At 44.4% G+C, this 27351-nt stretch overlaps 2 protein-coding genes across 3 annotated transcripts in view; one reads left to right on the top strand and one right to left on the bottom strand.

Annotated features, from left to right (window-relative positions):
* The window catches only part of LOC307082323 (growth factor receptor-bound protein 2), a 43608-nt gene extending 33389 nt beyond the window's left edge, over positions 1–10219 (bottom strand). Inside the window, exons 1-2 of one of the 2 annotated variants that reach the window (XM_079745854.1) lie at positions 10008–10219; positions 8557–8817 (exon numbers count right to left, since the gene is read on the bottom strand). In XM_079745854.1, the coding sequence (XP_079601980.1) occupies positions 8557–8634 (78 nt within the window). In that variant the 5' untranslated portion in view covers positions 8635–8817; positions 10008–10219. The remainder of the gene's footprint in view (positions 1–8556; positions 8818–10007) is intronic. The other variant, XM_079745855.1, reaches the window with a different exon arrangement.
* Positions 8633–13300, top strand: LOC307083225 (melanin-concentrating hormone receptor 1-like; the record flags this gene model as incomplete). The annotated part of the gene is made up of 2 exons (XM_079747059.1): positions 8633–8648; positions 12138–13300. The coding sequence occupies 2 exons, from the start codon at positions 8633–8635 to the stop codon at positions 13298–13300; spliced, it is 1179 nt and encodes a 392-aa protein (XP_079603185.1).
* Positions 13301–27351: the final 14051 nt, after the last annotated feature.

Raw genomic sequence — 27351 nt, 5'->3', positions numbered from 1 at the left:
TGTAGTGAATTAATTATTAAGTTCGAACATGATGTCGAAAGAAAGAAGTTCATAGTTTTATCATACTGAAGAGTTGGCGGGTTGGTAAGCATTCAGAAATGATCCAGTGTATCCCAAAGGCTCCGACAGCTGGATATTGGTTCTATCCCACCCAGGTACCCACCCAGCTGTATGTTGGTTCCGTCCCACCCAGGTACACCAGAAGAACAGCCAAGGCTGGGGAGAATACTCAACAAGTGCACACACACAAATTGAAAATCCAAAGATCCGATTCTGTATTTTGCGGGCCACTGCTCATGCTAACACACTGGTCAGAGATAGCGTCTGCGTTAAAGGCTGTCTGATGATTGAGTGCAGAGCTGTTTCACTAAATGGGGAGGGTGAGTGTAGGAGGGGGTGGAACTGATTGGAACGCAGCCTGAGGATTCTGTGTCAACACCGCTGCTCACAGACAGAGACAGAGGGAGACGGATCCATTCAGACCACAGAAGCTGCTTTGAGACACGTTGTTCTTCAATGAATCATTTCACTTTCAGTTTGGATCAGGTCGGGATCTTCCCAGCTGACATTTTAAGAGAACTTCTTGACCACTAGGGAACTCAACCCGGGCCGGCCCTTATGGTTGGCAGACTAAACTAACTAACCTACTTTACCTTCAACAACAATGAGCCCTTTGGGAGATCACAAAGCACATGGTTATCATCACAAACAACGTGATTACTCCAGTAACTCAAAGCAATGTCGGCTGAGAGCTCCATCACTGACTAAGAGGGGTCGGCTCAGACCGTCAAAGAGCGTTTAGAACAAACAACCATATTCTGCTCATTTCATATTGTATAAAATGATCCATCATTATCACATTATCATTTCCCTTATTTGAGAGCCCCACAAAAACACAACAAAATGAATCTTAACACAACATCAATAGTAAAACATTCCCCTTAATTCAAGCCAAACTATTCGTTGGCAGACAAGAGACACAAACACCAGGCCTGGTGGACACGCACGGACAGGGACATCAGATCCACGAGGGTCGCTGGAGGAAGAGGAGTGAGGAGAGGAGGGAGTAGAGGAGGCAGGCTGGAGCTACAGACAGAGGAGGGGATCAGAGACCAGTAGGGGAGAGGCTCTGCGTGTCAGCAGGAGGTCATGTTCACTTATTGAAGGAAGCGGGGCGGCTGCACCACATGAGAGACCGGAGTGACAAGGACTGAGGCCCAGAGAGGAGACCCCAAAGCCCTTCAAGGAGGAACTAGAGCACAAACCGCCCACTAAAAAATAATCAGCTGCAATTTGCCAATTCAAATGTTCTCCTCCCCGTCTACAGAGTTGGTGTTCAGGAGAGCTGTCTACTCTGCAGATGATTCACAAGGCACATATTTTTAATATTGCAAACACAGGCTTTTACAAACTGGGTATTCAAATGAGATCAGCATTTTGCATTTCCTAAACAAAAAACCCCAAGACAGGCTCACACCTTCCCCATTTGGCCCATCTGTGGCATTATGGAAATCATATGACACAATGTGAAACTGTGCTCGTGGTTAACTCCACACCACCTCAGATCACCATCTCTATCATCGACGCCCTTATCATCCGCCCACATCTGGCCCGACATACCGTGGAGACACTGAGGCACAGGGTGGATGTTTGAGGCCTAGTGTCAGATCACTTTACTGATGAAGGGGAAAAGTGTTCACAGGTCACAGAGAAAGATATCAGTAAGGACAAAGAACAGATTTGAAAGCTCAATTAAATAAAGTATTTAAATGAAGTATCAGTCGGCTAATATAACAATTTTATATAGAAAAATATAGAAATATAAAACATGCATTTTATATAGTGGCTCAAGTTGCTGGACATTACACAATCAATTGAATGTAAAATGTCACCAGATTAAACTATTTCACCCATCAACTCCAACAGTGTGAACCACCCTTGAATACTCATTGCACTCCATTCCCGGTGTTCTGTAGTGTGAAGCCTCTCCTCTGGGCCTGGTCTGGGACCGTCATCAGCCTAATGGCCTCTGGTCCACCGCCGGCCCGACCAGCCTCAGCTCAGAGCTTGGGCTGAGCTTTCTGAAAGGCCTTTGGAAAGACGTGGATAGACAGGAGCCCTCTGTCCACCTCTCATCATCAACCCTTTCACTCAAAGTTCAGAGTGGGAAATAAATTAGCAGACAATTACCCTTGTGGAACTCTGAGTCATGCTTTCGTCAAAACATCAGATTAAAAGGTTTGATAAAACTAATCTAATCTGCAGCAGGCCCGATCCAAGACCACTGTGTCTCAGGAGGAAAGGGCTGACGACCAACATGAAGCTAAAGCTAAGGTTAAGGACTTGGCACAGGAGTCACAGTATCACTTTGGCTTCAAACGTGGCCTTCAAACGTTTGGATCTGACAAATGAATGAGCTCCGAATCTAAATTACAAACAATAGATACAAACGGATGCAAGCCATTCCAGCGCCATCTAAATAAATCGAAATCCAGCCGCTCTGAAAGACATTTTACCAAATAGACTTTACAGTCCAGTTCCAGGAAAGGTGTCTGAATGTAGTTGTACCTTGTACAGCCATACCGTGACTGATAATGCAGGGCTCCAGACTGCGACCAAATGGTCGCATTTTGGGATCAAAATGTGAGATTGTGCGACTGAATTTTACATCTGGTCGCATGTGCGACTAGTAAATTAGCCCTTTTTTATTTTTTACACGTTAAACATGGAAGGGGCGCGTCAACGAATCCGAAATCTGTAGCAGGCCAATGAATGTGAGAAGGATATGGATGGCCACTGTTAGTGGCTAATGTGTGGAGGGGGAGGGTCCTAGAGATTAAATATCGAGCGTGCGTAAACGTCTCTGAACTATTGACTCGTTCTTCCGACTAGTGATGGATTCAATGATTATTTTCCTTGATTCAGTTCGCGTCGGTCAGTTGGCCAAGAAGAGTCGTTCAGAATCGTTCATTCATTCAGTCAGACTCAACCCCTCCCTCGTTCTCATTCTCAAATGATCGTGGAAGTCGGTCATCAATCAACACAACATTAAAACTTTAACCAAACGCAGCGGGATGGGGGGTGTAGTTGATTATTGGATGTTTAACATATCAGCAAGATAATAGAATTGATTTAGCAATGATGGTGGGGGTCCCGGGTGGAGAACGAACCATGAAAGAACGAGACAGATTGACGAGACATGACACATGAGACATGACACAGAAAGTACAAAGACAGCATGCATTTACCATTTCACTGATATTGAATTGTATTATCATACGCTCGCTCACTAAGCCTCTTCACCACTCACAGTCAGTGAACGAACAGCGAGTCAGTGACTAGTGGGTCTGGGAGGAGTCGAGTCTGAGAACGAACGAGAGAGAAGAATCAGTTTGGTTCGTTCTTGTTAAAGATTCGTTCATTTGAACTGATTTGGTCACGAACGACCCATCACTACTTCCGACCTGCGGCTAGTGTGCCAGTGCCTGGGTCCTGCGTCCTGCAGGGGTCTTATTTTGCAAACCCGCACCCGCAATACTTAAAACCACAGTAGCGCGAATTACATTCCGCACCCGCTATAAATTGATATCAATGCCCGACCCGCACCCGAAGGAAGGGACTTTTCACACGGGAGGCTTTTGTCGCGCCTGCTGCATTCTCAATGGAGAGATGAATTCCTGTCAAGCGGCACGACAAGCGGGCGCACTCCGATGAAACTGTTGCTTCCGTGCTCATCGAACGCATGCACGCGCAGCTGCGCACGTGGAAACAGTGGGTATTGATGAGAATCACAATAAAATGTGACACTGAATTTGAAACCTCACATTGTTATTTCTGCATCTATTATAAAAATATGTATTAGTAATACAGTGAAAAAAAAAAAAAAGAGAAAACCACATTGGTATGTTGAATTACAGTGTTTGCCCCTAAAATTTCTGGTTGTGCCCCTAAAATGTTCAGTTAGGGTCACAGTGCTCCTAGTGAAAAAAGTTAGTCTGGAGCCCTGTAATAGTTGAATATCTTGTCGTTCACTCGCTCTGCATTTTACATAGAGGCTTAGCTTTCAGAGGGGTCCTCCTGGCCCAGGCTCCCCCGAGCAGCACGAGATGAGCCCAGACAGAAGGAGGAGCTCCAGCCCCTTGAGGCGTCATACTTATGGGCCTCATCCCAGCGTGCTGAGTGACACAGCTCAGCCTTCGGATGAATACGTTCTCCCAGCTGACAACAGTGTTTTGGGCTGGAGCTGGGCTTTGCCGACAGCCTATACTTCACCACATGTGCTTTGATTCACTGCGGTTTATGGTTGAGGCTTCAATGCTCAAATAGACAAAGGTTATGATATGAGGATTCTGAATTCACCTTGGTCTGAGGCAGACTAAAGAACATCTTTAATCTGGGTCAAACAAACACTTCAACTCAGAACGCTTCGGTGAGAACTTTACAGTTTCTCAATACAAAAATTGGTGTGATACAAGTGCGTTAAGTAAGTATTTTCCATAAATATTGTGTGTATGGAAATGAAAGCACAGCATAACTTGTCAAAGTCCTCAGAGTAGCCATATTGGCCAGTGAACGACAAAGACTTTAAATATCAGTTACATTTCACAAACGCATCGTCAGTCATTATATACACTTTGACAACTGTGGAACATCCAGCAAGGATTACAGAACGGAGTGGAAGGATGAATAACTTTGGTCAGTGCAAGTGTCACATATATCTGTGTATATATCTTGCTGTAACTCGTGCATCAGATAAACACAACCAGCCTTCCTAGGAAACATTCAACTCAGAAGAAGAAAGTTCAACTACCGTTAAAATGCAGTTGATAGTGTGCGGGGAGCCTTGTGGCGTCTTGTGTAAGACAGATTGCAGAGCAGCAAACCAATGCGTGCTGACTGGATGCCAGGTCCGAGTCCGCAGCCGGTTCAACTGACAAACACTCGGGCTCAACTGTCACGTCAGCAGCTTTCCTGGTCTCCCAGCGTTTAGACTAAAAGCTGTAATCCGCAGTGAGGCTCTCTTCAGTTATACTGCTGGCAGGCGGTTGAGACACACACTTTGAGGGGAGTTTCTTCAGACCCACATTTCACCAGTACCTTCACTACACCAGCAGAAGACAACTGTAAACCTGAAGGATTGAAACGGAAGACCCCCAAAACAATGATCAGTGTTATTTCACTCGTCTGAGCTCTCTAAGAGAGAAGTTGACTTGAAGGGACATCGTACAAAGGAGAGGGAGAGAGGGAGCCAGCAGCAGGGAAGAGCCAAGATGGCCACCTGTATCCTGTGTTGTGGACCTTTGTTAAGAGCTCCTACTACACACGGTAAAACAGGGACATGTGTTCCAATGGGGGGTTCCCGTGTGTGCATAACTTCTTGGTAAACACACATACACGTGTGAACACATTTCAACACCCACATGGTGCTCTGACCTCCATGGTGCTCTGACCTCGATGGGGCCCCATCCCTACCCCGGCTCCTGGGCCTCAACAGAGGGAGTGTGCTGTCTGAACCTCATGCCTGTCAGCCTGTCCAGGGGATTCATGTCAGGGTTAGTGGGTTTGAGTTCTTTGAGGACTGAAACTCCCACCACCAACACCACCACCACTGCTTGTTCTCGTGTCCTGGGTCTCTCATTAATATGGATGCAGCAGCTGACTGGGACTCCGGCTGGGGCGTGCTGGTGTATCACGCAGACTGATCCACTCATACGAGACAGGCCTTTCACAAACCGCCAGCGATGGATACCCAGAGGAGAAGGGCCGCCAAACAGAGGGGAGGAGATAATCTCAACAGTGGAGAGTGATAAAGAGTGTTCCTGTCCTGCCTCTTGTTCTAAGCTCCATGGAGTGTTCACCCGAGCTGCCTGGAACCATTAAGGACACGCACAGTCACTGCTGCCACCAGCCTGGGCAGAACTCTTGTGCACGTTGTGTTGGTTTCTTCTAGTGAAACTACATCAGTGAAGGAAATTAACCTTCTTAACAAGGGCTTTATTTTGACACTGTGTAATACATTTCGGGGGCATTTGAACTGTTTGGAAAACACTTTTTTTTTTTTTTTTTACAGGAGACTGATATTAAGTTATTCCGATGAAACAACCAGACCTGCTTGTTAAACAGAATTAAATTAAGAAGTTTCAAGTAATTATTTAACAATGATTGACATAACTCCCATAATCCTTCCTTGCTAGTAGGGATTTTAACAATTTACAATTAATCAACATCACATTTGACCGATAATTATTTAATTACTGAAAGAAACTAATTTTACAATAAATCCTTGCGTTTGGTCGTCGTTTTTGCTACTGTTGCAAATGTAAAATTAAAAAGGCTGGCCAAAAATATTAAAATAACCAAAATATCCTTCATTAGATTAGTATTCTAACATTATAAAATGACTCTTAAACTTTTGTCTGTAGTGTAGTACACAGTTAGGTTGTTCACGTTACTGAGAAATTATGATGGCCGTTACCTTAGATCAGCACGGCTGTCAGTGATGACAACCTTGTTCTCTGAAGGCATCTTCGAGCCGTCGACGTACATACTTAAAGCAAGTGGCAGCTTCTGCTTCTTTCCTTTTCCGAGAACTGTAAACCAGTAGTTCTCAAATCGAATCGGGCATATTGACAGCTCAACACATTTATTGGTCCCTACTAGGGGTGTGAACGGTTACACAACCCCTTTTTTTTCATGTACACAGTTAACCGTTTTTTTTTTTTAAGTGGACCGCAGTCGCGCTATAGGGTGATTATTTGTTTATTAACACGGCGGATGCGCGAGCAGAATGATCGCAAAAAGAACATTTGTTTGACCGGTTGCCATGGTTATCTCTGTGTAGTTAATTTGCAGTTGCCGTGTTAATTAGGATGTTGTCAGCTCACTGTTACATTAAACTGTAATCAGAAAACGTGGTTATATGCTATAGACCCTATAGTATCTGTGGTATAAAGGCTGGGACGAATTTCAAATGATAAATATGTACACTTTATGGTAAAAGTATAGACCGTCGCGATTCCCATTGAAACGAATGGCGCGGTGATTATTCTTCAAAACGAGAGCTGGTAAATTGTGAAAAATGAATTAAACTGTAATCAGACAACGCGGTTATATGCTATAGACCCTAGAGTATCTGTGGTATAAAGGCTGGGACGAATTTCGAATTATAAATATGTAAACTTTATGTTGAAAGTATGGACCGTCGCTATTCCCATTGAAACAATGGCGCGGTGATTATTATTTATTTTTTACGGTTTTCGTTTACTTATTTTTCCTAAGCGGTTATGATTTACTAACCGGTTACACGTGTACACCCCTAGTCCATATGTGCTTGGTTTTCCCCCCTCACTATCCTCCATGCACCACCTGCAGTATCTCTTCGCCTCCCACTTTGAGGACCACTGCTTTAAACTATTTTCCCATAGCCTGTTGGCCTGTGATATGCTAATTCATAACCACGTTCTTTCAAGTGCTATTCAATTAGACCTTTGGAAACAAAGATTATCGGCAACTTGCAATTTGAAAGTATGTAGGCCACCAATGAATAAAAACGCTGCTCCTCTTTTATAGCACATTCATTACTATCAGTTAATAGTTAATGACTGGTGAACAAGTGTTGGTTAAGTTAATAACACAAGGCTTGGCATCCCACTTCTATATATACTTCCACATCAGGACTACAGGTCAAAGCAGGGAGACACACTCAGAGCTGCTTCCATAACCCGCCTTGACAAAAGAGCTTTTCAGATTGTTGCAGCCCGCAGCTATCAGAGTCCTCTCTGGGTATTACGGCCGCCCCAAGCCAGACTCTTCAGCATAAGGAGAAGTGACCTAAAAAAAGCTCAGAGAAAAAAAAATCTAATCTCTAAAGTGAGGCGGCATCAAAGGCTGATTTATACGAGCACAAAGTCTCTCGCTAGCACACACGTTTCCTTGAAACACAGAGGAAATAAATATTTAACTCCACACACACACACACACACACACACACACACACACACACACACACACACACACACACACACACACACACACACTAAGCGGGGGGGGATTATTAAGATTGCATTTAAATCCTAAACTCAGGGAAAGTCACTGTACACTCTAATATTGTGCTATCTCCTCACGGAGGATAAGGTGAAGACATAGAATCTGAAATCAAGCAGATTATCTTTTCCCCCAAAGAGAAAAACGTCAGCGTTTGGAATCAAAGGTTCATGAAACTGAAATAGTCCCAGAATAGTGTTGCATGTGGATTAGTTTCCTGGTTCTACTCATCATGCAGTAAGGTTGGGATGGCTGCCCAATATTCCCTGAATACAGCCTTAACAGTTTCACACAGTAGTTAGTTTCCATTTCCTTCAGACAGAAGTGTTATTGGAAGGATGGGAAGGTTTCCCAATCAAAATAACAAAACAACCCACTACCCTGATAGGCTGAAATCGTGCATGGCGGTGATTCCATCAATGCCATACAAGTCGTTCAGAGTCATGTCCCTGGCTTCTGTATCCAGGGTCTGGGATAGAGTTGTGACACTTCATTTAAACACATTGCGTTTACCTTGAGCACCTCCCCTCGTTTAAAGCTGAGCTCGTCATCCGCGGTTGCTTTGAAATCATATTTGGCGATGGCCTCCATGGTCTTCGGTGCAGGTAGGAACCCGTTTGGTTGAGGTCGTAGATGCAGGCGTCTGGGCTCAAAAATACGAAAAAATATACATCCACGGAGCTGTGGTCGGCTATTCCACTCCGAGTCGCTCCTCCTCGACTAGGACCCCTTGTCTCAGGGCTGAGGCCTCACATACAAGTCAAGGGGACGCACCTGCAAAACAAAACTACACTTCAGACAAACATCCAGCCGGCTGTTGCTCATGACAAACAATCTACATTTACATTGAGGGGATTTTACTGACGCTTTTATCCAAAGCGATTTACACACACTGACGGCGGTGTCAGCCACGCAGGGCGACAGCCAGCTCGTCAGGAGCAGTCTGGGTGAGGCGTCTCGCTCAGGGACACCTCAACACTCGGGGGATTAAAGAGCAGGGGATTAAACTAGCAACCTGCCGGACGTTTACCAGCCAACCCGCTCTACCTCCTGAGCTACTATCGCCCCATAATCTAATAAAATAAAACAATTAAAGCCTCTTGGTCTGTTTTGTCTTGGCCCGTGAGGTGACCTCCATCCCTGATGGACAGGTCCCTAACGGCCAGTTGACGGGCAGCTGGTCAGCACTGGTACCCAACACGTTAATTGGTTTAGTGGCCCCCTTTAAGTGGATGAGGCCAGCACATCGCTTTAGCTAATGGTGTTCTGCAGCTCCGCTTTAATGGCATTGGGCTGATTGCGTAAACAAGAGGGCTACTTTTGAAGTGGATTAGGTGATTGAAATAAATGATACCATTCAATATTAATAGTGACCCCCTCTTCTGTCCATGCAGTACAGTGTGACGGTTCAATATCTTAAAAGTTATTGACAGGCAGGATGACAAAGCCTGTTATTGTTATGGGTCGAATATTGAGCCATAACACATCTGTATGAGAACCCCCCACACACACACACACTCTAAAATAACATCAGTCTAGTGTCCACAGGAAACCTTCTCATCGGGCTAGGAGCAGGAGTGCGCCCAGTACAGTGTGATGGGGACCTGGACCATCCCAGCTCTGTCCCCCCCCCACCATTCACCAGTAACACCAGTTCACCAGTAAAACCAGTGAGGAGCTAACCCGGACCATCTCAGCGCTGCCCCCCACCATCACATCCCAGTAACACCAGTGGGCTGAGGGCTAGCCCGAACCATCTCAGCCCTGTCCCCTACCATCTCATCCCAGTAACACCAGTGGATCCAGACCCCGTCTTTTGCTCGAACCCCGAATATTGAACCCCAGAGGGGTCCCAGAGGGAAGCTAAGCTATGTGGAGGCTAGCCGTCGGGGGCTAGCAGCTAGCCCCTGACGGCTAGCCTCCACTTAGCTTAGCTTCCGTCGTCAGAAGAAACAAACCTTCACCTTACGGGTCCGCGGAACGGTGCCAGGACAGATGCTGTGTTCGAATCCCGCCTCGTTGTTGGATCGACGCCCGCGGGATGCTATCCGGGCTTCGGTTGTGTCTCGAAAAGATTAACTAAATCGTACGTACGCCTTAAAAAAACGCTTTCGCCCGAACTCGGAGCCTCTGAGTGTGGCTGCTGCTGGGAGGAGGTCCGGCCGCGCGCACATCCGCTTTCTTTCACAATAAAAGCCTCTACAATGGCGGGTGCTGAGCGCAGGTTTCGTGGCTGACTTCCTCTTCGTTTCACAATAAAAACAAATACAACGGCTACTGCTGGGGAAATATTTGGTTGCTGACTTCCGCTTCCTTTTATAATAAAAGCCTCTGCAACGGCTTCTGCTGGGAGGTGGTTTGGTGGCTGACTTCATCCAGAACGGCTGCTGCCGCACCAAACACAAAATTATTATTTACATATGCTCCATGTTTTAGGCTCAAATAAATATTTTTATTATCCAATATGATGATTTTTTAAGGCAGAAAATACAGGGGTGGGGGTGGGGGGGGGGGGACCCCATTTAGGTAGTGCTGATCCTGGTGTGAGGGTTCTTTGGGCATTTGGGCCAGCGGTCCCATCCTTCTCCCCCTCCTCCTCCTCCTCCTGCTCCTGCTGCTCCGGTGACCGGGTTCAACTGTTCAACCATCCAACCCACACGCACATCTGTCCTCTAACCCAGCGATTCCCGACGGGTTTTGTTTAGTTTTTTTTTAGGTCTTAGGTTACACGAGTCATTTTATTTCCTCTAACACATAGACATAAAATATATCAATATGCAAGTAAAACACTGTAAATTAAGCACTATAAATGCACTGTAAATCCTTTACACTATTTTGTCTTTATTGAAGTCTCAGGTGACTTTTCTTTTGTTTCTCTTATAAATTGTTGTTTTTATATTTTTGCATTGTTGAAGGGAGCCTGAGACTCAAGCACTTCATTGCTGTTGCTTTAATTTATGTGAATTTGAATGATTGTGACAAAAAAAAAATCTTGAAAAACACAAAACCTTTGTTCAAAAGTGATGCATCTTAAAATGAAGGCATTCAAAATGACTACGGGTCCTCCAAATTTTTTTATGAATATTCCGGTCCTTGGAACAAAAAAGGTGGGGAAAACCTGTTTTAAACCTCAGACCGTCCAGCCTGTAACGTAAGACAGCTGGTAAAGGACGACATCTAGCGATGCATCGTGACCCCTGTGAATAACTAACACTTATATCTGCGGGTGTGATAAGATAAGAAAGTTTTTTTTAGATCCTTTATTTAGTCAGTCTGGTCCTTATTTCAACTTTTTGTGACCAATGTTATTTATCATGGTGTTATTATAGGCTCTGACCTGAGAGGCGTCCTACATAATCCGTCCGTATAAATAGTTTAAACTATCAGAAGAAGAAAATGCTGTTCTGTTCTGACTGACTTGGACCGGAATGGAAATCCTGCATTCATGTCTATTGTGATGGTGAGCCGCGCAGGTCCCCTGTGAAGAAGCAGACTCAATGCAATAATATGGATTTTCCAATATGGGAAAACGACATAGAACGACACTAAAGTTGACGCACGTCTCAAAAAGCAGTTGTAGATATCGAACAGCGTGGAATACCTTATGATGATTCACTGACCGGGAGAGGCTGATGGAGGAGCTTGGAGACGCGGCGCCCATATGCACCTGTTGGACAACCGGACGCGCGGCTCTAGGTGAGTCAGGATGGCAACGCAGTGCGTCTTATCTGTTCTTTGCTCTTTAGTTAAGAACACTAGTGGTCTGTTCGCTCCGGGGATGATGGCCCGGTTTATTCCTGGACTGTTTGGAGACGCGTAATGGAGTGGACAGAATGACCAGACGCGTTTGGAGTGTTTCTCTGCACGCCAGTCCGAACTGAAGATGGACTTTGGGAATATTTCAAATTATTTTTTCTCGTCGCTGAATTCATCTAAGATTCTTGAAGGTATGCTGTTTAAAACATATTTCTACCGGATAGGACAAATACTATCATTAGACGAACCTTTACTATTGGATACATGTTTCATTTAAATGATCGATTTGCATTATTTTGAAACGTTTCTGATTTAATTTCTTTCCGAACTGATTTCAGCACCAAACGGACATTTCTACAACAACGTGCTGATGGCGAGCATGTTCGGTCTGATCTGCGTCCTGGGGATCATCGGCAACGCCGTGGTGCTCTACACCACCGTGAACAAGATCCGCTTCCGCGCACAGCAGACCGTGCCGGACATCTTCGTGTTCAGCCTGTCCGTGGTGGACCTCCTATTCCTGCTCGGCATGCCCTTCCTCATCCACCAGCTGGTGGGCAACGGCTCGTGGTGCTTCGGCGGCACCATGTGCACAGTGATCACGGCGCTGGACTCCAACAGCCAGCTGGTGAGCACCTACATCCTGACGGTGATGAGCCTGGACCGCTACCTAGCCACGGTGCACCCCATCCGCTTCAACCACCTGCGCACGCCGCGCGCCGCTGGGGCCGCCGTGGGCCTGGTGTGGCTCTTCTCGCTGGCGTCCATCACGCCCGTGTGGATGTACGCCGGCCTGATGCCGCTGGCGGACGGCTCGGTGGGCTGCGCCCTGCTGCTGCCCCGCCCCGCCACCGACACCACCTGGTTCACGCTCTACCAGTTCGTCCTGGCCTTCGCGCTGCCGCTGGCCGTCATCTGCGGCGTGTACGTCCGCATCCTCCACAGCATGTGGGCCACAGTGGCGCCGCTGCCCCAGCGCCGCCGCCGCGCGCGGACCCGCAAGGTGACGCACCTAGCGGTGGCCATCTGCTTGGCCTTCTTCCTGTGCTGGGCGCCATACCACACGCTGCAGCTTGTGCACCTGGGCGTGCAGCGGCCCACGCCGCTCTTCGTGTACGCCTACAACGTGGCCATCAGCCTGGGCTACGCCAACAGCTGCATCAACCCCTTCCTCTACATCCTGCTGAGCCAGAGCTTCCAGAGGCAGCTGCTGGTGGCCATGCGGCACAACCACCGCCGCCTCCGCGTGGAGCCTGCTGCCGCCACGCCGAACCCCGCACCTGACCGCCCCATGCCGGAGAGCCTGGCCCCTGACCGCCTGGTCTCTGGATGTCTGGCTCCTGAATGGCTTGTCCCTGAGGGCCTGGCCCCTGAACGTCTGGCTCCTGAATGCCTGGCCCCTGAACACCTGGCCCCTGGCCGTCTGGCCCCTGAGGGCCCCTGCCTGCCCCCTGGCTCGCACTCCTTCCAGGACATGGCGCTGCCCGTGGTGGTGCACTGAGCCAGTTGCTCTGTGCAGAGGGGGGCCCCTTTTCACAGAGCGGTCATAGCAGGGGCGAACCCACTGTGACCCCAACCTAACATCAGGGTCAGAGTTGGACTGCATCTATTCATCTCATCTATTACACCAGGACCCGGCCGGTCGTTAGTATAGAGCGGTCTTCATATGTGGGTGTGAAACATCAGCGCTGGTCGATGCTAAAGTGTTCCTGTGTTGCCAAACTCTGTTGTGGTTGTTGTTTTATACTATGGACAGTCCCTATGTACAGAATTTATTATCCATGCATGAATGGAAATAAATAATTTCACAGCCAAATATTTAGAAGGGGAAGAGAGAGATCAGGAGAAAAAGGAGCATTGGCTCAGCGGCCAAGAGAGAGAGAGAGAGAGAGAGAGAGAGAGAGAGAGAGAGAGAGAGAGAGAGAGAGAGAGAGAGAGAGAGAGAGAGAGAGAGAGAGAGAGAAAGAGAGAGAGAGAGAAAGTTGTGTCAGTGTTTGCTCAACGGTGCACATGTTGCAGATCCTTGTCCATGTGTCTCAGTCAGGCCGGGGGTTGTTTGTTGGTTTTCTTGGACTCTGTTAGGTGTTTAAGTTCTGCCTGGAGACGATAGAGGATTGAGTGATCCTCTCTTTTAACCCATACCTTCAGGGAGAAGACCTAGTGTTGGTCCCATGAGGGGTAGCGTCTGGAAGCCCTTTCATCTAGTCTCACCACTACGCCAGCCCAAGTGTGAGTGATGGTTTTCTAAACCAGTGGTTCTCCACTGCTGGGCTTGGACCAGTACCGAGTGTGGACCATTGGCCACTGGGCTGCACAGATTTATGGAGCCAAATATAGAAAATTATTGTATTGTGCCAAACAGCATAATGAGACACTGATGTCCTAACCCAACAATTTTGATGGTTTGTGACCCAAATGAGTTGGCTTTGGATGCCGCCCTTAGTGGTCCCAGGAGTCTGAGTTGACACATGCTTCATGCATAATTAAGAGAACAATGACAAAGAAACAGATGTTGAAAGAGTGTGAGAGACTAGTCAGAGTTTGACTTGGCACAACAATTATAAATGTGAGGCTGTTTGGGCCTCAATGTCGGGTCTGTGTGAACATGAAACAAAGTTCCTTAGGGACGGCAAACTCCCCAAAAACAAATCAAACTCTTTAGAAGGAAACAATGAAAAAACAGGCACTGGCTGACACTCAGTGCATAATGTCTGCCATAGAAGGGCGGTCCCTTTGAAACGCTGGGATCACAACACGCTGGTCCGGGGTGCGGAGCGTGGCATCGAAGAACCCCTGGAGAGAGCCAACAGCAGAGATAATGCTCTGAAAGCTGGCCCCAGAGATACCAGGGAATTAAATGTTAATAAACCTGAGGTTCATATGTCACACTGACCACAACAGAGGCAGAAGATAGAGTTAGAGCAAAACAGATGAGGAGAATGAACCATACCTTCATTCAGCCTCTGAATCACATGGGGACATGGAAGAGGCAATGCAACTTATCAGCCTTATTCAGAACTGATTTGCCAATCAGTTTTTGTGTTTGTTTTTGTGTGTGTGTGTGTGTGTGTGTGTGTGTGTGTGTGTGTGTGTGTGTGTATGTTTGTGTGAGTGTGCATCGCTGTAGTTAAGAGTTGTCCATTTCTTCAGCCATTACTGACCATTTCTAGTCCTGTTAATAAAAGCATTTCCTCGAATACTCATTCAATCATGTGACTAAAAGGGTACCAACAAATCAGATAAAATGTAATTCAATGTTGAGCCGCAAATTCATCACTCGGTTTACAAAGGTAAATGTATCATACTAAATATTGATTAAAGTAAAGGCGAAAAGTCACTTTTTCCATGAACTGTGCTTTAAATTAAAAGACAATGAGGTGAAAACAATAAATTCATATTTACCTCGACCCACCCCAAAACCCAACACATCTTATCTTAAGGTTGATGTCACTTAACACTTCTCTCACCTTAAAACATCTGTGCAGATCATTCCCCTACTTCTCAAGCTGTGATCTGAGGAGTAAGCTGGTCGCCCCCCTGACCCAGCTGTGTCCCAACATTCAGCAATTTTATTTGCTCAATTTCAAACCATAGTTGGGTAGTCAAAATGATTATTATTAAATTATTAAATAACCTCTTATTTCCTTTCCTAACCCCTTTCCTCGGTGGGCACGTCATGAGGTCAAGGACAGATGTGAAGGAGAGTCCATAAGGACTTAGGAAAAGACCACCACATTAGTTCAGTTCAGTTTAGTTCAGTTTATTTTTGTCATTTGTCCAAGGACAGGTGCACAGGGGCATTGGAATTCTTGTGCGTTTCACTCAGTCAATGATATTTAAAATAAAAATAGCACATAATATTAAACACATAGTAAAACAGTCCACAGAGTATAAAGGTACATATTCTAATAAATATAATAATTTGCTCTTTTCTCTGATTCTCTCTTATCGGTGGTGTCTCAGCACCCGACCGGAGCTGCTCCATCTGAACATGGTGTAACTGGGGTGATGTGGGTCCTGGAGAATGGATTTTATTTTGTTCCTACGGTGAATTATGCACAGGGTGTCCATGGATGGGAGCTGTACGCCTATGATTCTTTTTGCAGTTTTGACATCCTCTGAAGGGCCTTCTTCGCCTTTACTGTTGTGTTGCCATACCACACAGTAATGCCCCCTGTGAGGACACTCTCCACCAGACCTCTGTAGGCCTGGGTGAGCGGTTGACAGCTCAGGCCGGCTTTTTTCAGGGACCTAATGAAGTTAAGCTTCTGCTGAGCCTTTTTCACAGGGGCCGTATTCTCGGACCAGCTGAGGGTGTTGGTGATGTGCAGGCCGAGGAACTTCACGCTCCCAACGCGCTGCACCACAGCACCTTTGATGTGCAGGGCTTATTGAGGGGGAGGTTTCTTCTGGAAGTCCAGAATAAGCTCCTTGGTCTTGTCAGCATTCAGGACAAGGACATTAGGAAGGTTCCATACTGACTGGAACGACCCGGAAGAATCTGAAGGGCGACAATGACGAGAGCTACTCCAGTTCCCTTAGTGCTGAGGAAAGGGGCTTAAATGCTTCCTTCCTTATCTCCCTTACCATAGGGTACACTGAACCATCCAACAAAGGAAAGGAAATAATGCCGTCCCACATTTCATTGCGGCAGGAATATTTAAAAACAAACAATCAACATGATCGACAATTATGTTCATACAATCCTACTAATTGGGATCTACGTCTATCAATATGAGTGGATTGTATGAATATAATTGCCTGTCACGGTGATCGTTTGTTTCTGTGAACTTCTGAATGGTGCATCCCTTTAAACATTCCCATTGCCAGGAAATGCTGAAGGTGGAAAGAAAGGAAGCATTGAAGCAGCTTTCCTCAGCAGTTAGAGAATAAAGAGAGCACTCGTCTGCGCCTCAAATACTTCTGGGTCATTCTTCATCATGTCTGCCCCTCGTTTATCACAGCTGGATATGCGCGGCGTTCGGCCGCCAGCGCTCTCTTAAAAAGGAGAGCTGATAAATAATGGAGTAATTTGGACCGGTTTTCTTGCCATCCAGAATTGATGTTTATTGAAGCGAGAAGAGATAATTGAAGAGCAGAGACAGCGCGCAGCGCACTACAAAGCCAGCGAGGGCGCGTCTTCCCTCTTTCCGACCGAGTACACTGTGAGGGGTTCTGCCCGCATCGACTCCTAGAGAAACCCAAATACTCCCCAGTCACCCGAGCAGTGGGTGGCACGTGTCTGAGACACATTTGAGGCTTTCACAAATAGATGCTGGAGATGGAGAAGGGGAAATTACAATCACTGAAGGAAAGAAAACGTTTTTTCCATAAGAAGTAAAATGGGGGTTTGGGACGGTAAGCATCTACTTGGTGGAAGCTTAGAGGACCATGAGACGTCTGATGGAAACATCGGGTGAACTCCGCGGGAGGACGGCCAATGAGGTCTCTGATGAAAAGGAAGAGAGCTCAGAATCAAAGAGTCTGGAAGAGTTTAATCCCACGGCGCTGTTCCTCACTCCCTCCCTGATGAGTTAATATATACATCATATGCATATATATATTTATGAAAAATCTAAAAGCACTTGAGAAAGCGTTCTGATCCAATGGCGTTGGGCCTTTTCAGATTCACAGAACTCTAGTCAAATAGCATCAGGGGTGGGGTGGGGTGGGAATCATATTTCAGAGGGGGGGGGGGGGCTTTTATTTATGGGTATGGGCATTCGAGATTTTTAAAATAAATATCATATACGCCTTTATTATGTAACTGGATGGTACAGTCATATAGGATGTACTGTAGTACTTGTGAATGGGATTGCGGTTGGTTTGCAACGGGAAGTGTGGCCGTCTGGTCGCAGGGTGGCAGTATTGAGTCCGACAATATAGGTGCATCCTGGTCTTTTCTTCCGGTTGTTAGCGTTCGGACAGTGTTGGTATTTGCTGAGAAGACGAGATGTGTCTCCATTGTGGGCTAACGTAGTGGCCTATGGACACATGCTGGCGGTTGCTGCGGTATAGAGCATTTGGGTGGCGATAACAGTGAGTATTTGTGGTGGATGGCCGTGTTTGCGTTCGATGTCTGGGGATTTTCGGCGCCGGTCGCCAATATGGGCGTCCGCTTGCATTGAGATGTGTGGCACCGCGCGGTGGGTTTGTGAATCGCAGTGCCGTTGAACAATGTTTAATCTTTTAGGGAAATAAATCCGCTGGAAACGTCAGGAGGGGTTTGCCTGGGTTCAAGTTTGCTGAAATGTAAGTGTTATAAGTCAATGTGTATATTATGTGTGAAGTCAGTCATTTAATGTTTGCATTGTTGATTGGCCTGTTAATGTCTATAGTGGTGAAATGTGTATGTAACCAGTGTTATTTAGCATTTCCTGTTTAAAGTCAGGCCACTGCCGTATTTTCTGAACTATAGTCTAAGCTGTTATTTAACTATCTTTCTATTAGGCATTTTCTTTTATTTGTTTTATTCCTCTTTATTATTTGAGCTGATGTAGATTGAAGTGCAACTGTTGAGCGCAGTAGAAATAATCTGTTAAAAGAATATATAACACTCGTTGTGTTCCAAAATAAATTAATGCTACAAGAAACCCCGAAAGTCATTGTGTCCTGTGTGGTATCCAATTCCACAGGCTACAATAAGATAGTTAATAGTTACAATTGAGTGTAGAATGTGGATTATTTATTCTTAATGTTTCTTTATCAATCATGTTTAATCAACTGATTGCCTGTGTGCCGATGGGAAAATATGGAGGCACCGGCTCCATATTGATGATTTAATTTCATTGTTTGAATAAGTTATTAGTTGTTAGTTCTTGCCCCATTTCAATTAATATTTGATAAGCACTGCATTTGTCTTTTATCCAAGCGAAACTCTTGTGACAGTCTTCTGTGTGTGGTAGTAACTATTATATATTCATATCTAAATATTCCCTCAGCAGTTCGGTGACAAACGCAGTCTCACTCCAAGTTCGTCAAAAATCGAGGCTTGTTCAGGGGATTTTGGTATTGGGTGTCCTTGTGCGTCTTGATTCGACGCAGGAGATTTCTAACTCATTACGATGTAATCCCTGCACGGCGAACAGTGATAAGTGCGTAACCCTTACCCTAACCACTACTACCCTAACCCTAACCACTATAACCCTAACGTTTCGTTACTTACCCCTACCATCCTACGAAATAAGATTTGCGGGAGCGCTATCCCTGGGTGTTAAAAATCGCGGTCGAACGATTTGAAAGGGAGTTCAAAAACCCCCTGCGTCGAATGAAGACGCACAAGGACACCCTCTGCGTCAGCAATTAATGCCAAAAGCCCCAAACAAGCGTCAATTTCTGACGAACTACGCCGTGAGCGCCTCCCTCCGTCGCTCAGGGAACGTGCTTCAGACGCTCGGATTGTCTCGGGTAAAGGTGCCGCATGCTATGAAGGTATTATTGTACCAAAAGTCTTTAGCATCTGTAACTGCAGATTTTGTATGCGACACTAAAGTCACAAATGTGTAAACAGTGAATTTCAAATCGTAAATATTTATTTCTGTCACAGTGTAGTTCGAAAAATGCACCTCCTGCCGGCGACTTTGATTGATTAATGCTGCAATTTTGTCCGCCCACGGACGCTCTGCTCATACGGATACGAATCACTTTTGCTGTACCCATAGACGTCCTATACATATACGAAGCATTGGCTGCTGGGACGCGAGAAATGCGGCCGCCATCTTGTGTGGGGATGTGGAAGTGGGGATGGGGAGCCAGAGAGCAGCATAAAGTCCGAGCCAAGATTGAAATAGAGGATGTATTTCTGCTTGGGGAACACAGTTTGGCATCGACAACCACCATTCGGACTTGTTATCATTGGTTGTGTCTGTGTTTCATAAAATAAGGCTGCACCACATTGCAAAACTCGCCTCTCTTGAACTTCAGAAAGGAAGCACGAGAAAGAAGCTATGCAAAACAGCTCTCTTTCAGGGTTTTAATCCCATAAAGATATTGCTATAATTTACATTCACATTGCCTTGCATACACTACATTGGTCAGTCTGCATTTACCCTGACTGCTTTTTATTGTATTTTGAATTTCACTCTTTCTGGTCTGATCATTTTCCTGTATCAATTCCCACCTGTAAACTCCAGTCCATTCCATCCATCCATCCACAAATAAACATTCCCTCAGCAGATTTGTATCATGACGCTTTCTCATTTTAGGCAAAGTATAAGACAATACTTTCTTAACGGTATAATTGTAACCATGATATAAATAGAGTCATTCAAGTTGCGATATTCAAATACTAACATTGTTGGGTAAGATAGAATGTGGTTTTATCTGAATCCAGTGAAACAGATTGGTGGTTTTAGCTGATATAAAAACTTTCAGGTGTTTATATATTTTGTTTAAGTATTTGGCGCTTTATTCCAAAGCGACATACATAAAAAATACATATAAAACAATCACTGTAAACATAATAATTTAAGGAAAGAATGTTGTTAATAAAGTAAATACAAAATATCAATACAAAGTGTCAAGACAGAATAAACTCTGCTGCTGCAGCAAGTCAGATATACAGTCTAAGGTAAGATATATAGATATCTAATATATTCATACATTGTTTCTGTAGGATATATATGTGTATATATGTAACGAGTTCGATGAATGAGAGCAGGCGGGGTTGTCGTTCTCTCCGCAGGAGATCGATTTATTTGGCGATACAAAACTGAACAGAAATCTCAAAGGGTAACAAAAAGGTCCATTTAGCCGTCTCTCGGTGAATCTGGCTCAGCGTCACGCTCGCTCCGGACCTCCCTGGTCCGTTCGCTCCCGGGTCTCATACTATAACAGAAAACAGGCACATAAGTACAGCCTCCCTGATTGACCTGAGTGCAGACACCTGCTCACCACCAGGTTCAATCCCCCCCCCCGGCCAATCCCGTGCGCTCCCAACCTGTCCATACTCCCCCTGCAGGCCAGACGTCGCACGTCCCCCCACACGCCCCCACCGCCCGACACCGGCCGGGGTCACACCCGGCCGCCGACTCACTCCCCCCCCCCCCGGAGCGGGAGAGGAAGTCTGCCACGGCCATTTGTGCCCCAGGCCTGTGCACGACCCGCAAGTTAAAGGGCTGCAACGCGAGGTACCACCGGGTGATCCTCGCGTTGGCGTCCTTCATGCGGTAGAGCCACTGGAGGGGGGCGTGGTCGGAGTAGAGGGTGAATGCGCGCCCCAACAGGTACACTGTAAGACATTTCAGGTCAGTTCAACTTGCAAATGAAGGTTCACCTGCTGCCTTAAAACTGCAAGTTAACTCAATTTAAGATTACCTTTGTTTCAACTCTGAAAATAAAGTTCAAAAGGTTGATTATACTACACTGTTCTAGTTGTCACAATGTTGTTTTTTAAGTTGTCAAAGTTGACTTAACTTTTAATCACTTGTAATCATAACTTGATACCATTAGTTGAAACAAAATATAATTATACATCATTGATACATGAAAACTTTTAATCACATCTTGTTTAAACTTGATACTGTGAGTTAAAACAACATTTTTTTAAACATTAGCAATACAATAACATTCTTTAGCTAGTAAAACAAACGGATATTTCATTATTATTGTAACTCACAGTTCTGAGTTAAACTAACTTAGCCGTATTTATACGACTCCTCATTTAAAGTTAAGAGGATTACAATTCTAAATTTGTTTCAACTTGCATGGTAAATGACAGAGCTTCACACTGAATTCTTGCAGTTGTCCAAGAACATTTATTTTATAAATACATTTATATAAACTTTAACAGAAGTTAAAGGTTTTAACATGCCATACCCAATGTATGTCTCTGTAATGTACAGAGGGTGGACTTGCAGACAGACATGACAGTCAGACAGAGGGTGGACTTGCACAGACAGAGGGTGGGTGGACTGACAGCGAGTGGACTCGTAGAAAGAAAGTAGGTGAGGTGGGGTTGAACAATGACGTATGTGAGATAGTAAACAGATAATCATAAAATCTCGACATGAATATGAACAATGTGGAACATTGATACATCTTAAACATGTCTTTGCATCAAAACAGGCCTCACTGAGGTTGACAACCGAGAGTGCTGAGGAAAGGGGGACAGATGGGCAGGTGTCATAAGAGGCAAAAAGTGAGATAACCGGTCCATATCGTCATATGAACAAAAACAATGGTGTACATTATAAATACTTACTTACATTTCACTTAATTTAACTGTTAATTGAACACAATTTTAAAACTGTGAATGAGAGAATAAGTATGGCGAAGTTGTAGAGGAAAAATGTGGTATACGCAGAGCTTTACAAAACATCAACATCCACGTCTAAAAGATTCTTTAACCACAATTCGAAACAAAAGTTTGTTTTCATTATACCTCAAAACTATTTTAGATTTTTCAACAATTTCAGATTTTTCAACTTCACAAGTGACACATCTGTCACACATACCTGACTTGTGCTGAACAAACTAAGCCGATGAAAACCTGTATGCTAGTGTAAAGAACAAGGCAAGCTTCCCAGATAACTGCTGCCTCCTAGTAGTTGCTTGACAAGTGCATTTCTTTGTTTACATGCGATATCTAAGCATTTTATTTCTGAGTCCATGGATTCTGGCTGAACATTGGTCCGGTTTAATGTTCATGACAACCCTCTGAAGGAACTCAAAAGAATACTTCATATTACGTGGGTACTCAAGGTTTAGGCAGTAGATTGCACCCAGTAACATGGCAAAGCCTGTGGACACATCTCGGACGTCATGTAGGATTATCTTCTCCTCTATTACCAGAGCCACGTTGAAAACATCCAATGGAAATGCATCATGCAGAGGGCCTTCGTGTCCAATCAACAGTCCAACTTGCATCCCGCTCATTAGCACGTCAAGGGTTTCACCATGAGCCTGAAAACATAAAGACAAAAACACACATCTTAACTGACTTAAACATCACTGCTAGGCTAATAGAGAAAGGCTACAAATGTCTTTGACATTAATTGAGTGAGTGTTGTCATTGCCTTTCTGAATGTTCATTGTTAAGCCCAAATAATAAAACAAACCAACAGTAATTTTGGCCACTAGGAGGAGCTAAACTGAGAGAAAATGTACTGAATGTTAGCCTGGCGATGTCATACTCATAATTCTAGTCAGAATATGAGTCTGAGACCGAACCATTGGGCTATGATTATAGGGCGGAACCAGGAAGGAAAATGCCTCTTCGCTCAATTGGATAGACCTAAAACCAATCAGAGCAACGTAGTATGTGACGTATGTTGTGCGAAGCACAGCTATTCTCAAACTAACTCAACTGAGCGCACGTTCGAAGTAGAAAAAGAAGATGGACATAAACGATTTATGCCTGTTTTGTAAAAAGAATTTAAGGATACACAGACAAATTGGCAACACGGTCAGCATTTTTGGGAAAATGTAAAAGCGCTGAGCGCTCTTTGGTGACGTGGTTGATTACGTTAATGTGTATCATCTGTCCATCAACGTATAAAGCCCGCCCTTACAATTTGATTGGTCAGACCACTTTTTGATCTGACCTAATACCTCCCAACGAGCTCAATTCCAGACTGAATCTCCAGACCAAATATTTTGTGGGCGGAGTTCAGGCTGGTATCCAGGCTAACTGAATGTGCTCCATTTCTCAAAAATGTAGTATATTCTGATTTTAAGTATGAATAACAATTCAATGTTATATACATTGCATTTGAAATGAAAGAATGATTATAATAGACTATGCATCACACAGCTACATGCACATGGACAGAAACTCCGGGACACACCTCTTAACTAGCATATAACATGTGGTCCAAAAAAATAAATCTAGGATGCAGCCCACTACTTTATCATCCCAGCAAACCCTTCTCTGATATACTATACTACATACTAAGCTATTTTAAAAAGTAGCCTAATGTGATATGTTAACATTCCATTATTTAAAAACAATATAAGTCTGTATATTTTATTACATATTGGTTAAGTTACTGCATTTTAGGTTTCATTACATTTTCAATTTAAATTAAGGGCACATTTCATTAATTTTTCACTCATTTACTATTTTATTTGTAAAAAATTACCCCTTACGACTTATGAAAATAAAAAATGTTAAAACAAAACAATGTCATATAAAATGTGTAAATACGGTGTCTTACATCACACATCCTGATTATGTCAGAGGAATCTTCTGCAAGGTAGCATGGAAGACCAAGTAGGACAGCTGCTCTTTTGTTTTGGTTCGTGTCCTACAAGAACAAGACAAGAGTTTGTGAATAAGATACCCAAGCCAGAATACTAATTTTAGTACATTAACAAGAAATGATTTCTGTGCAGTACATACCTCCTTTTGAAGACAACTGAGAATACTGCTCAGGCGCACCCTCCTGCCTGATGCAGCAGCTTCTCCGTACATTTGTAGAACACCTGGCACCAAGGCATCAAGTCCATCCAGGAATGACTCCAGCAGGTCTTTGGTGACGATTCTACTGAACTCAGCACTGAGCTGAAACCAATAATAAAACAGCAGAGAAAAGGGCAATGAGTGAGGGAAAAATAAGAGCAGCATAGAGCTCTAAGGGACACACAAAAAACACAAATATGATTGAAACATATAGTGCATAGTTTGACTACCTAAAACAACAAAATATAGGATTTCTATGCTGTACTCAGTGGGCAAAGAATTACCTGTCTCTCACTAAACAATGCAGGCCACCTGTCCTTGACTGCAGAAATGAGTGGCTCGTCACCAATGATCTCTTGTCTTCGCTGGGAGAATGTTGCAGTCATCAATTCATCGAGCAGGTGCAAATCTGGCTCTTTCTTCTGCACTTCCAAAAGCATGGTCTCACGATCCTTATCTGATTTAACAGTACTTTGTCCATCAGGTGGCTCTGGTAAGTAGTTGATCTCTCCCTTTTTTGCCTTCTTGACTGGCTTGGTGTTTCCCTTTCTTTTTCTTTTATTTACAAGAACTTCAGGGCATCCAGCTGCCATCATCCTCTGACGGTAATTGCCCATCTTGAATATCAGGCTGAATCTCCAGCAGTACCATCCTTTACCTGAACCCGGCTCCCTGAGACAAGGATGCTTTGCAACAAGAGCTTTGGCTACGCTTTCTAAATTGTCTTTACTTGGATAGCAAGTGATTCTGGTTATGCTATCAGCCAGTCTGTCCAGTATTTCACTCTTCACACTCTTTGAGATGACCATCACAGCTCCATCCTTGGCATAGGCATCATTTGCTACCCTCAGCTGAAACTCAACGTCATGGGAGAAATCTGAAATAACAAAGTGATCAGGCCATTCTGAAGAATCACCACTACGAGGGGGCTCGGGGCTTGCACTATTCTGGGAACTGGGGCTTGCACTATTCTGGGAACTAAGGCTTGCAGTATCTAATGTCGAGTCAGAAACTGGTTCAGAAAACGTGAACAGAACTTTCAGTGTGGCTCGTTCAGTTGGTAGGTCCTTGATGTCTGTCAAATTGCAGAGCTCATTCCCAAAGTCTGGATCTTCAAACTGTAAAAGGAACTTCCCACGGAGGCCCAGAGTGTTGCCCAGAACTACACATAACTCATCAACTGATGGGGGAACCTCCTGTAGGGTGACACGTCTTATTTCCTGAGGTGAGACGATGACTCTGAGAAGCGTCATTGATGAGATACCAAGAACTGAAACACAGTGAACAAACAAGAAAACGCTTCATTAAACAGTAAATAACATAAATCTAAAAGAAGCTGTGAATGGAGTTAAAACAGCAGAGAGATTACAACAGATAGGGAGGGTGAATTCAGAGATCAGGTAGCCATTTCTACACTACATCGTTATATAGCAAATAGTGTCGTCTAACCTTTTAAGTGCAGTTTATATCCCGTTATGTGGTCCAAAGATTAAGAGTTTGTTTAAATGTATGACAAACCAACCCAATCAAATATTACCTTAATGTAACATGAATGTCCTTGGAGTGACGAGCAGCTTTTCCTCAACAGGGTATGCAGCAAGGGGAATGTAGTCATTCAGACGGTCCGGATCAATGACCACAATTGTTGCAGGATCTCTTCTGGCGAGCTGGTAACACCTGAGATGCTCTTGGAAGGTCGCTTTGAATAGTTCAGTAATGAATGATATGCAACCATCCACTACACAGATCTCCAATACTCTCCCAAAATCTGGCAGTCCACACGTATGTCCAACTGAGAGTACCATGCCTTTAGAATATTTTGTCCCATTCAAGTAAGCAATGGAGGTGAGTGAAACAGAGTCCAGACCGTCAAACTTATTCCATACAGCCTCTCTGATTGCAGCATCTAGGATGCCCACAGACACAACTGATACTCGTCCAGTCTCAATGCTTGGCTTGAAAATAGTTGGCATCTCCAAGTAATATGACAACATCAGTTGATGTCTTGTGGCCAACGTGTGCAGAATATTTTTGAAATTGCCAGTATTGTGAACCATTCTTTTAAAAAAAAAATGTTTTGCCTCAAATCGTATTGTCCAGAACTCAATTAATGGTCCAAATTTCTGAATGAACAGGATAATGTTCAAGATAATGATGTTTAGGGCGTAATTTAGTACCAGGAAATAATTATAAGAGCAACTGTCTGTGGTCAGAAATTTTGGCTTGTAGGTAGCACAGGGTTTCTGTTGTGAATGAGGGGCTTGATAACACCTCCACAATGTCTTTCAGTTCAAGGATCACAGACCAAGTCTTTTCACTCTGTGGAATATGATGGCCAATCAACAGTGGAAGAAATCTCAGAAGTGCCCAGTTCTCGTGTCCGTTGCCACCAATTGTTCTTTTTTTTGAAAAGTTTGTTGGTATTGTCTGAGGCCTGTTAGTTTTGTCAGAAAACTGAAAAGGAAATGATGCTATTCTATCATTAAGATCATTCAATGTGAAATACTTTATAGCAATAAGATCTGAAAGACATATGCATAGTTCCACAGGAACAATTCCCTCCAATAAATCGTGCAGAAAATCAGGTGGAAAACCTTTTGCAGGATGAAAGTGGGCAAGTCTGCTTAAAGGACAGTTTCTCTTCAAACCATGAACACACGAGGCATTAGTTGTGTTAAGCACATTAATGGCTTCATCAAACAGTTCTGGTGTTCTCAAAGTAAATGCCCCACTTCTGACATCATGATGCTGAATATCTTTAAGGTTAGCCAAACAAAATCTGCAAAATTTCTCCACGTTGAAAGACTCTTGGTATCCAGCAAGGGAGTGTGCACCTAAGTTATCGGCAGACACATACAAAACAGTACCTTTGACACAAGACCCAAGTCTTTTCACAAATACACCAGTCGTCTCTAAATGCTGAAGGTCTCTAATCAGAGGCTCCAAAACTTTGCTGTAACCATATTGTTTTATATGTACAGTTTTGCACAATGCAGCTAGATAAATTGATGATAATGTTGATCTAAGTCTTATGGGTAAGTTAGCTATCACCCAATATATCCCACACAATTTATGTTTCTTTCTTGAAGTTCCCAATGGATTACAGATTTCAAAATCATCAATGTATAAGCCAAGAGCTATGCCTAATCCTT

Source organism: Pollachius pollachius (genome assembly GCF_949987615.1).
Source record: "Pollachius pollachius genome assembly, chromosome: 11".
NCBI classification, from domain to species: domain Eukaryota; kingdom Metazoa; phylum Chordata; class Actinopteri; order Gadiformes; family Gadidae; genus Pollachius; species Pollachius pollachius.
This window is presented reverse-complemented; position numbering and strand designations above follow the sequence as displayed.